Raw genomic sequence first — 11,660 nt, 5'->3', positions numbered from 1 at the left:
GGCCCCCCTATAGATTGAGGCCTCCCCTATAGATCTCCCTATCGATTGAGGTCCCCCTATAGATTGAGGACCCCCCCTATAGATCTCCGTATAGATTGAGGTCCCCCCTATAGATTGGGCCCCCCCCCATAGATTGGGCCCCCCCTATAGATGGAGGCCCCCCTATAGATTGAGGACCCCCCCTATAGATCTCCCTATAGCTTGAGGTCCCCCCTATAGATCCCCCTATACATCAGGCCCCCCCTATAGCTCGGGCCCCCCCATCTCAGGTGCCCCCCCCCTTGCGCTCCGCCCCCTCCCCCCCTCCTCCTCCCCCCGCCCCCCCCCCAGGGGTGGGCGGGGGCGGGGCCACCGCCCCCCCGGCCCCGCCCCCGGCCCCGCCCCCCCCGGCCAGGGCGTAGCCGAAGGGGACGGGGACGGGGACGAAGGTGTCACCCTCGGGCAGGACCATGTTGAGGGCCAGGGGTAGCGGGAAGCCGTAGGGGTAGGCGGCCAACAGGCGGGGGCCGTAGGGCAGCGGGAAGGCCTTGGCGCCGCCTGTAGCGCCGCCGCCGCCTGTCCCGCCGCCCGTCGCGGTGTTGTCACCGCCGCCGCGCTCGTCGCCGGCCCTGCGAGTCCGCCCCGCGGCGGCCGCCAACAGCGGCAGCGGGTACTCCTGCACGGGGTACCCGTAGCAGGGGACAGGCGGCGGCGCGGGGTCGGCGGCGCCGTCACCCGGCGGCGGTGGTGGTGGCGGCCCGGTGTGCGACACCACCGGGTCCTGCACGGAGCCCCGGCTGGGCCCCGGCGGCTCCTCCGGCGGCGCCGCGGCGGCTGTAGCGGCGGCTGTAGCGGCGGCTGTTGCCCCGCGGGCGCCGTCGCCGCTGGACGAGGACACCTGCATCTCCTGCGGGTCCTCCTCCTTCACAGGCGCCACCTTCTTGCTGTAGGCGATGACGGAGGGGGCGGCGGGCGGCGGTGGCGGCGTTGTCACCGCGCCGCCGCCTGTTGCGGCGGCGTCGCCCGCCTGGCCCTGGTGCCGCTTGTTGTGGCGGCTGAGCGCCGCCGCCGTCTTGCACACCTTGCTGCAGTGCGCACAGGCGAACTTGAGCGAGGGCCGGCGGCCCACGCGGGGCGCCTGTTGCGCCGCCGCCTGTTGCGGCGCGCCGCTACCGCCGTGCGCCCGCTGGTGCTTGCGCAGCTTCTTGAGCGCCGAGAACAGCTTCCCGCAGGCGCCGCACCGGTGGCCGCCGTCACCCGCGGCGCCGTCGTCACCCGCGCCGCCTGTTGCGTCCCAGCGCGGCGGGCGCCGCCAGCGGCTCCGGCGGCCGCGCGACACCGCGCCGGGGCCCTTGCGCTTGGGCTTGTAGCTGTAGTAGGGCCGCCACAGCTGGTCCTCGGCGTCACTCGCCTCGTCCGCGCTGTCGCCGCCGCCTGTCGGCGCCACCGCCGCCGCGGCGGTCCCGTCGGAGGTGCCGTCGGCCGCCTTGTCGCGGTGTAGGTCGGTCTCGGAGATGCGCCGGGTGACGATGGCCTCCTCGCCGATGCGCACCGTGATCTGGCACAGCGGCGCCGCGCGCCCGTCACCCGCCGCGCCAACACACGCCGGCTTCGCCACGTACGTCATGGTGCGCCCGCCGCGCGGCCGCCTGTCCTCGGCGCCGCCTGTCTCCCCGCTCGCGCTGTTGCCGTCGCCCTGCCGCGCCGCCTGTTGCGCCCGCTGCGCCTCGATGTAGTCCCGCAGCACCTGCTTCTTCATGGGCTTGGCGGCCGTCACCCGCGGCGGTACAGGCGGCGCCGGCGCGGTGTTGTCGCCCCCGCCGCTCGGCGCCCCGTTGTAGGCGATGACGGAGGTGGCGGCGGCCGGCGCGGCTGTAGCGGCGCCGCTCCCGCCGCGCACGATGACGGAGGCGGCCGGGCGCCCGTAGGCGATGACTGACGCGGCCTCCGCACCGCGCGCCGGCTCCGGCACCGGTACCACGAAGCGCGGCTGTTGCGCCACCTCCGCCGGGGGTTCCCCGCCGCCGCCTGTACCCTGCGCCGCGGCGGGCAGCAACAGCCCGTCGGGCGGCAACGCCTGGCTGTAGGTCTTGTAGGGCCGCTTGTGCGCCCGCATGGGCAACAGGCGGTAGAGCTTGAGCGCGTTGAGCTTGGGCTTGTAGCCGCCGTTGGGTGTCTTCTCCGAGGCGATGAGCCCGGGGTTGATGCCGTGGAAGGCCTTCTGGTGCGTCTTGAGGTTGTAGTAGGTGACGAAGGTGTCCCAGCAGAAGATGCACTGGTACCGCCGCTCGCCGGTGTGCCACACCTCGTGCTTGGTGCGGTACTCGGCCAGCGCGAACACCTTGTCGCAGTAGCGGCAGGGGTACTTCCGGCGCCACGAGTGGACGTTCGCGTGGCGCTTGAGGCTCGACAGCGTCACGTACGAGCGCTGGCACACCCCGCACAGGTACACCGCCGGGCCCGCCTTGGCCGCCTGTTGCGGCGCCTGTTGTTGTTGCTGCGGTTGTTCCGGTTGTTGCGGCGGGCGCGGGCGGAGCAGCAGCGCCTTCTTGGCGGGCGCCCCCGGCGCCGCCGTGAGCACCTTGGCGGGGTGTTCGTGCGGCGGTTGTTGTTGTTGCGGTTGTTGTTGCGGCTGTTGCGGCGGGCCGTCGGCCTCCTTGCACAGCGCCTCGTGCGTCTGTAGCCGCTTGCCGTGGATGAAGGCCTTGCCGCAATGGCGGCACGACAGCGCGCGCCGCGCGCGGTGTAGCTTGGCGTGCAGCCCCAGCGCCGCCGCCGTGCCGAACAGCCGCCCGCAACAGCCGCACCGCAGCGGCGACGACGGCGACGCCGCCGGCGGTACCGACACCGCGGGCGCCTCCGGGCTGGCGCGGGCCCCGCGCGTCAGGTCGACGGGGGCGGCGCCGGCGTCACCCTCCAGCGCCTGTAGGCGCGCGATGCCCAGGCGCCGCGCCAGGGCGCCCAGCTCGCGGGCCGCCGCCGCCGACGGTACCGACAGGCGCGCGTTGTAGATGTAGTTGAGCACGGCGGACAGCGCCGCCGCCTGTACCCCCGGCAGCTCCAGCACCCGGCCGCCTGTTGTTGTCGCGGTGCCGCCTGTTGTACCGCCGGCGTCACCCAGCGCCTCCTTGAAGTAGGGGCTGGAGGCGGCCAGGACGTTCTGGTGCGCCCGGAACTTGGTGTCACCCGCGATGATGGTGACGTCGCAGAACTGGCCCCGCAGCCGCTGCTCGTTCAGCTCCAGCAACAGCGCGCGGCAGTGACCCCCGTCCGACACCTCCACGACCGGAGACATCCCCGCGGCGCCCGCCTGCGGGGGGAACAGGCGGACGGAGCGGGGGTCGCCGCGGGGGACAACCGGGAGCGGGGTGTCACCGCGACCCGCATGGGAAATGGTGACAATCGGGGACAGGGTGTCACCACGGGGCGCGCTGGGAATGGGGACAACTGGGGGATGGGGTGTCACCGTGACAACCACAGGAAATGGGGACAACCAGGGGACAGGGTGTCACCGTGACAAGTGTGGGAAATGGGGGACAAGGTGTCACCATGACAACACAGGAAATGGGGACAACCAGGGGAGAGGGTGTCACTGTCACACACAGGGGAAATGGGGGACAGGGTGTCACCGTGACCCACATGGGAAATGGTGACAACCAGGGGACAGGGTGTCACCATGACAAGTGTGGGAAATGGGGGACAGGGTGTCACTGTGGGATGCACCGGAAACGGGGACAACTGGGGGACAGGGTGTCACCGCGACACACACAGGAAATGAGGGGAGTAGAGGTATAGGGTGTCACCGTGACCTGTGTGGGAAATAGGGACAACCGAGGGAGAGGGTGTCACTGTCACACACATGGGAAATGGGGGACAGGGTGTCACCGTGACACACATGGGAAATGGGGACAATCGGGGACAGGGTGTCACCACGGGGCGCGCTGGGAATGGGGACAACCGGGGCAGGGGGTGTCACCGTGACAAACACAGGAAATGGGGGGAGTGGGGGGACAGGGTGTCACTGCGACACATACAGGAAATGGGGGGACAGGGTGTCACCGTGACCCGCGTGGGAAATGGTGACAACCACAGGGGTGACAACCACAGAGTGTCACCACGGGGCGTGCTGGGAATGGGGACAACCGGGGGATGGGGTGTCACCGTGACAAACACAGGAAATGGGGACAACCGGGGGACAGGGTGTCACCGTGACAAGTGTGGGAAATGGAGGAAAGGGTGTCACTGTGACCCGCATGAGAAATGGGGACAATCAAGGGACAGGGTGTCACCATGGGGGGTACCGGGAATGGGGACAACCGGGGGACAGGGTGTCACTGTGACCCACGTGGGAAATGGGGACAACCAGGGGACAGGGTGTCACCATGACACACACAAGAAATGGAGGAAAGGGTGTCACCGTGACCCGCATGGGAAATGGTGACAACTGGGGGACAGGGTGTCACCGTGGGGGGTACCGGAAACGGGGACAACCGTGGGACAGGGTGTCACCGTGACACATACAGGAAATGAGGGGAGTGGGGGGACAGAGTGTCACCGTGACACACGTGGGACATGGTGACAACCGGGGGACAAGGTGTCACCGTGGGGTGTACCAGGAATGGTGACAACCGGGGGAGAGGGTGTCACCGTGACGAGTGTGGGAAATGGGGGACAGGGTGTCACCGCGACACACACAGGAAATGGGGACAACCGGGGGACAGGGTGTCACCGTGGGGTGTACCAGGAATGGTGACAACCGGGGGAGAGGGTGTCACCGTGACGCGTGTGGGAAATGGGGGACAGGGTGTCACCGTGACGCACACCCAAACCGGGGGTCACTGCACCGCGCACCGGAAACAGGCGGACGCTGAGGGTCGCGGTGTCACTGTCGGGGGTCCCCAGCCCCACAGATTCGGGGTCCCCCCAGCCCCACACGTGTGGTCCCCCTCCTGCCCCACAGATTGGGGTCCCCCCAGCCCCATAGATTGGGGGGTCCCCAGCCCCCCCCCCCAGCCCCACAGCTCCATGTCCCCTGCCCCACACATGGGTCCCCCTCAGCCCCACAGATTGGGGGTCCCCCCTGCCCCACACATGGGGGCCCCGAGGTCCCCCCCAGCCCCACAGATTAGGGGTCCCCCCCTGCCCCACACATGGGTCCCCCCACCCCATAGATTGGGGGTCCCCTCCAGCCCCACAGATTGGGGGTCCCCCCACCCCATAGATTGGGGGTCCCCCAACCCCACACATGGGTCCCCCTCACCCCATAGATTGGGGGTCCCCCTGCCCCACACATGGGGGTCTCCAGCCCCACACATGGGTCCCCCCCCCCAGTTTAGGGGTGCCCAGCCCCCCCCCCAGCCCCACACATGGGGTCCCCCCCCGCCCCACAGATTGGGGGTCCCCCCGCCCCATAGATTGGGGGTCCCCCAGCCCCACACATGGGTCCCCCCCCCTCCAGTTTAGGGGTGCCCAGCCCCACACATGGGTCCCCCCAGCCCCACAGATTGGGGGTCCCCCCACCCCATAGATTGGGGGTCCCCCCTGCCCCACACAGGGGTCCCCCCAGCCCCATAGATTGGGGGTCCGCCCACCCCATAGATTGGGGGTCCCCCTCCCGCCCCATAGATTGGGGGTCCCCCCTGCCCCACACATGGGTCCCCCCTGCCCCACAGATTGGGGGTCCCCCCAGCCCCACACATGGGTCCGTTCCCCCCCCCCCCCGTTTTGGGGGTCCCCAGGGCCCCCCCCGGCCCCACATCCCCCCCCCCCGCCCCGTTCCCAGGATGCCCCGCGCCGAGGCCCCGCCCCCTTCCCCCCCCCCCCCCCCCCGCGCAGCCATTTTGCGGCGGCGCCTCCGCGGCCGGCGGCTAAAATGGCGGCGGGAGCCGCCGCGACGGGAGCCGCGGAGGGACACGGGGAGGGGGGGGCAAGGGGACACGGCGGGGGGGGGGGGACACGAGGGGACATTGGGGACATGGAGGGACCTGGGGACATGGAGGGACATGGGGGGACACGGGGGGACCCACAGAGGGACATGGGGGGACAAATGGAGGGACATGGGGGGACACGAGGGGACCCGGGGGGACCCACAGAGGGACATTGGGGACATTGGGGACACGGAGGGCGACACGGGGACATGGGGGGACCCGGGAGGACACGAGGGGACCCACAGAGGGACACGGGGGGACATTGGGGACACAGAGGGGGACACGGGGACATGGAGGGACATGGGGACATGGAGGGACCCATGGAGGGACACGGGGGGACCCACAGAGGGACATGGGGGGACACGGGGACATGAGGGGACATGGGGGGACCCACAGAGGGACACGAGGGGACATGGGGACGTGGGGGGACATGGAGGGACCCATGGAGGGACACGGGGGGACCCACAGAGGGACATGGGGACATGGGGGGACACGGGGACATGAGGGGACATGGGGGGACCCAGAGGGACCCACAGAGGGACACGAGGGGACATTGGGGACACGGGGGGCGACACGAGGGGACACGGGGGGACACGGGGACATGGGGGACACAAGAGGACACGGAGGGACACAGAGGGACATTGGGGACACGGGGACATGGAGGGACACAGGGGGGACCCACAGAGGGACACGGGGGGACATTGGGGACACGGAGGGGGACACGGGGACATGGAGGGACACGGGGACATGGAGGGACATGGGGGGGACCCACAGAGGGACATGGGGGACGCACGTAGGGACACATGGAGGGACATGGGGGGACACAAGGGGATATGGAGGGATAGGGGGGACACAGGAACACGAAGGGACACGGGGACATGGAGGGACCCACAGAGGGACACGAGGGGACACTGGGGACACGAGGGGACCCACAGGGGACACAAGGGGACATGGGGGGAGACACGGGGACATGGGGGGACCCATGGAGGGACACGAGGGGACCCACAGAGGGACACGGGGGGACACGAGGGGACATGGGGGGGACACACGGAGGGACATGAGGGGACACTGGGGACACAGAGGGGGACACGGGGACATGGAGGGACCCATGGAGGGACCTGGGGGGACACGAGGGGACCCACAGAGGGACACGAGGGGACACTGGGGACACGAGGGGACCCAGGGGGGACACAAGGGGACATGGGGGGACCCATGGAAGGACACAGGGACATGGGGGGACCCGGGAGGACCTGGGGACATGGGGGACACACAGGGACCCATGGAGGGACACAGGGGGATCCACGAGGGGACACGTGGACACAGTGACACAGGGGGACACATGGGGACACCCATGGAGGGACATGGGGGGACCCACAGAGGGACACGAGGGGATATGGGGACACATAGGGACCCATGGAGGGACACGGGGGGACCCATGGGGACATATGGAGGGACATGGGGGGACACAGGGGGACCCACAGGGGGACACGTGGGGACAGGAGGGACCCATGAAGGGACATGGGGGGACACGGGGACATGGAGAGACCCACAGGGGGACACAGGGGGACCCATGTAGGGACACATAGAGGGACACAGGGGGACACAGGGACATGGGGGGGACACAGGGGGACATGGGGACACACAGGGACATGAGAGGGACACAGGGACATGGGGGGGGGCCCACGAGGGGACAGAGGGACACGCGGGGACCCATGGAGGGACATGGGGGACACAGGGGGACATGGGGGGACACGGGGACACGAGGGGACCCACAGAGGGACACGGGGGGACCCACAGGGACATGGGGGGACCCACGTAGGGACCCATAGAGGGACATGGGGGGGACACAGGGACATGAGGGGGGCCCACGAGGGGACACAGGGACACGCGGGGACCCATGGAGGGACACGGGGGACACAGGGGGACACAAGGGGACACGAGGGGACCCACAGAGGGACACGCGGGGACCCATGGAGGGACATGGGGGACACAGGGGGACATGGGGGGACACGGGGACACGAGGGGACCCACAGAGGGACACGGGGGGACCCACAGGGACATGGGGACATGGAGGGACCCATGGGGGGACATGGGGGACACGAGGGGACACGCGACCCACGGCACCGGGGCTGCCCCATAGCGCGACCCACAGGGTGACCCACAACTGCCCCCCACCAGGACCCCCCCTCTTGCCCCCCATGTCCCTGGGACCCCAATGTGCCCCCCCCAGCCCCCCAACCTGCCCCCTAAGTTGCCCCTCCCCCATCTCCATCGTATTGACCCCCCCCCCGGATCCCCCCCAAATATGGGGGGGGGGGGCAAAAATTCCGCCCCTTCCCGGCATTCCCGGATCCCCCAGGATCCCATGGGGCAGGATGGGGCCCCCCCCCGGTGACAGGGGGCGGTTGTAGAGCGGGACAGGTTGTCACGGTGACAAGGGGATGGTTGTAGAGCCGGGTGGGTTGTCATGGTGACAAGGGGGGCAGTCGTGCAGTGGGACAGGTTGTCACGGTGACAAGAGGGCGGTTGTGCAGCGGGACAGGTTGTCATGGTGACAAGGGGGGCAGTTGTGCAGTGGGACGGGTTGTCACGGTGACAAGAGGGCAGTTGTAGAGCGGGACAGGTTGTCACGGTGACAAGGGAGCGGTTGTGCAGTGGGACAGGTTGTCACTATGACAAGGGGGCGGTTGTAGAGCGGGACAGGTTGTCACGGTGACAAGAGGGCGGTTGTAGAGCGGGACAGGTTGTCACGGTGACAAGGGAGCGGTTGTGCAGTGTAACAGGTTGTCACGGTGACGGGGAGGCGGTGGGGGCGGCTGTACAGCCGGACAGGTTGTCGAGGTGACACGAGCCTGTTCCAGGGGCGGGTAGGTTGTCACAGAGACGGGGCTGGTTCTAGATGGGAGCGGCTGTCGCGGTGACAGGGGGGCGGTTGTGCAGCCATCTGGCTGTCACGGTGACAGTTGAGGCCAGTTCTAGAGCCGGTGGGTTGTTGCGGTGACAGGGGGGCGGTTGTACAGCCATCCGGCTGTCGCAGTGACGGGGGAAGCCGGTTCTAGAGCTGGCGGGTTGTCACGGTGACAGGGTGCGGTTGTGCGGCTGTTGCGGTGACAACGGGGCCGGTTCTAGAACTGGCGGGTTGTCGCGGTGACGGGGGGGCGGTTGTGCAGCCGTCACGGTGACAGGGGGCGGTTGTGCGGCTGTCGCGGTGACGACGGGGCCGGTTCTAGAACTGGCGGGTTGTCGCGGTGACGGGGGGGCGGTTGTACAGCCGTCACGGTGACAGGAGGGCGGTTGTGCAGCCGTTCGGCTGTCACGGTGACAGGGGCAGTTGTGTGGCCGTCACGGTGACGGGGGGGGGCGGTTGTGCGGCCGTCGCGGTGACAGGGGGAGCCGGTTGTAGAGCCGGCGGGTTGTCGCGGTGACAGGGGCGGTTGTGCGGCCGTCGCGGTGACGGGGGGCGCCCCCTACCTGTGAGCGGAGGCCTCATGGACCAGGGGCGGCTGCTCCGGGGGTCCTCGGCCGGGGGTCGCTGCCGGCAGGGCCTCCTGGGGGGGACAGAGCGGGCTGAGAACCCCCGGACACCCCCCCACAACCCCCGGCCGGGCGGCTGTTGTCAGGCGGCAACAGGCAGAAAACACCGGGGAGCGGAGCCGGGCCGTGGGAGCGAGCGCAGCTACAGGCGGAGAGGGCCGCGACACGCGGTGGGTACAGGCGGAGGGGCGGGAAGAGGCAACCCCCCGCCGCCGCTACACCGCGACGGGCGCCGGCGGCCGGGCATGTCACAACCGCACTGGGGGTGTGCATGGGCTGGGTACAGGCGGACGCCGTCAGCGGCACCTCGAGCCCGGGCGGCGGTTGTGCCGGGAACAGTCGGACGCCCGCTGGGACTCGGTGGGGGGTTGGGCTACAACCAGAGCCCGTCAGCTCCCTTTCACGCTGTAACGGGGTGGGGGGTACAGGGAGGTGGAGGGGAAAGCTACAGTCGGAGGCAATTGGGGATGGCGACCGGTCTTCCGGTGGGAGGGGTGTGCGCATGCGGGTGTATGTGTGTAACTGCCAATACAGCCGTTCCGTGTGTGCGAGCTTGTTTGAGGAACAGGTGGAAACAGTCGACGTCAGGCGGGGAACAGCGCTGCAGAACCCCCCCATCCGAGGAGGTGTCCTTTGGAGACAACAGTCGCCCCGGAAAGGTGTAGCGCGGCCACAGCCGCCCTGGTGGGTGTGCGCGGGTGTCCGTCCCCTGGCTACAGCCGGAGCCCAGGGGTGCTGGGAAGCTCCTGGTACAGCCGCACCTCGCGCCGGCGCGGTGTAGCAGGGGTGTCCGTCTGCGGCTGTACCGCACAGGCGGCGTGAGGGCCCCGCCGGGCTGTGCGTTGACAGCGGGGGGCGCGCGGTAGCTACAGCCGCGTCACCGGTTCACGCGGCCCCCGGTGACGTAGGCGGGGGTTCCGCCGAGCGTGACGTCACCGGGGGCGGGGGGGCGTGTCGGCTACAGCGTGAGGTCACCGGGCAGGCGTCAGGCGGCGGCGACGTCACCGCGTCAAGCACAGGCGGGGGGGGTGTAGGCAGTGGGGGTGTAGGGGACACACACAGCGTGCGAGGGGGGTACAGGCACCGATTGACACGAGGGGGGTGTGCCCGGCCCGGGTGAATCCGGTTGTGCGCAGGAGATACAGGCGGTGCATAGCTGGGGGGGGAGGGGGGGGGAACAACAGCACAGCAGGGGGTACAGCCGGACGGAAAGAGGGGGTCAACACCCCCCCCCCCAGGTACAGCCGGCTGCGCTGGGGGGCGGGGCCGAGCGGGGGGACCCCGGGGAGACAACCTGACGCAGCGGCTACAGCCGGCGGCCCCGGGGGGGGTGTTGTTTGGGGGGGGGGGGGGGGCTACCCCCGCGGCACCAACAGCCTCCCCGGAAACCCTCCGCGAACCGGAACAACCCCGCGAGGAAACACCCGCCCCCCCCCCCCCACCAAACACACCCGCCCGATACAAGCGGGCGGTTGTCACGGAAACCTGTGTCACCCCCAACCCCACCTCGAGCCCCCCCCCCCCCTTACACCCCTCCCCGCACCGACCACCGCCGAAGCCGCCTGACAACCTCCATCCGCTGCTCGGGGTGGGGGTGACGGACGTCACCGCGGCAACAACCGGTCACATCCCCGGCTGATGGAGGACCCGGTTCCCCCGGTGACGGGGGGGAGGAAGTTGTTGCCGGGGGGGGGGGGGTGTCACCCAACTGTTGCCACGGAAACAACCCCCCCCCGCCCCCAAAACAACCCCCCGTCGCGGGGTCCTGACAGGGGAAAGACCTTTCACCTGCTCCAATGGGGACGCGCGGACGGGGGGTCCCGCCCCGCGTCACCGCCCCCGCCGGCCAATGGGGCGCCGCGGCGGCCGCGACGTCACACTCACCTGGATGCTCATTGGCCGGGCTGGGCGTGATGTCACCGGGCCCCCTTCCTGAGCACGACCCCCTGCTCCGGGTGTCTTAAAGGAACAGGCGCCCCCGGAACAGCCTGCGGGGGGGGGGGGGACGCGTCAGGCGGACGCGCGGCGGGTACAGGCGGACGCCGCGGGGGGTACAGGCGGACACGGAGCTACAGCCCGACGGGCTGTCCCGGTTCCGCCCCCCCTCCTTCGCCCCCCCTCCCGCTGCCGTGGTATGCGGGTGACGCAGCGCACAGTCGCGCAGGCCCCGCGGGTTGTGCGCACAGCCGGCGGCGGGGGGTAGCCCGCGCTACACCCGCA

The 11,660-nt window shown here is 69.9% G+C and overlaps 1 protein-coding gene across 1 annotated transcript; it reads right to left on the bottom strand.

Annotated features, from left to right (window-relative positions):
* Positions 1 to 391: 391 nt before the first annotated feature.
* ZBTB4 (zinc finger and BTB domain containing 4) lies at positions 392 to 11,344 on the bottom strand (the record flags this gene model as incomplete). Its single annotated transcript, XM_088537495.1, has 3 exons — positions 11,325 to 11,344; positions 9,378 to 9,454; positions 392 to 3,289 (listed from the first exon to the last, which is right to left on the bottom strand). A coding segment is annotated over exon 3 (2,883 nt), but the record flags the coding sequence as incomplete, so codon positions are not given.
* Positions 11,345 to 11,660: the final 316 nt, after the last annotated feature.

Source organism: Tinamus guttatus, unplaced genomic scaffold (assembly GCF_059628265.1).
Source record: "Tinamus guttatus ecotype Peru unplaced genomic scaffold, ASM5962826v1 Tinamus_guttatus_pri_ptg000786l, whole genome shotgun sequence".
NCBI lineage: Eukaryota > Metazoa > Chordata > Aves > Tinamiformes > Tinamidae > Tinamus > Tinamus guttatus.
Note: the sequence above shows the minus strand (reverse complement) of the source record. Positions and strands in the feature narration are given on the sequence as shown.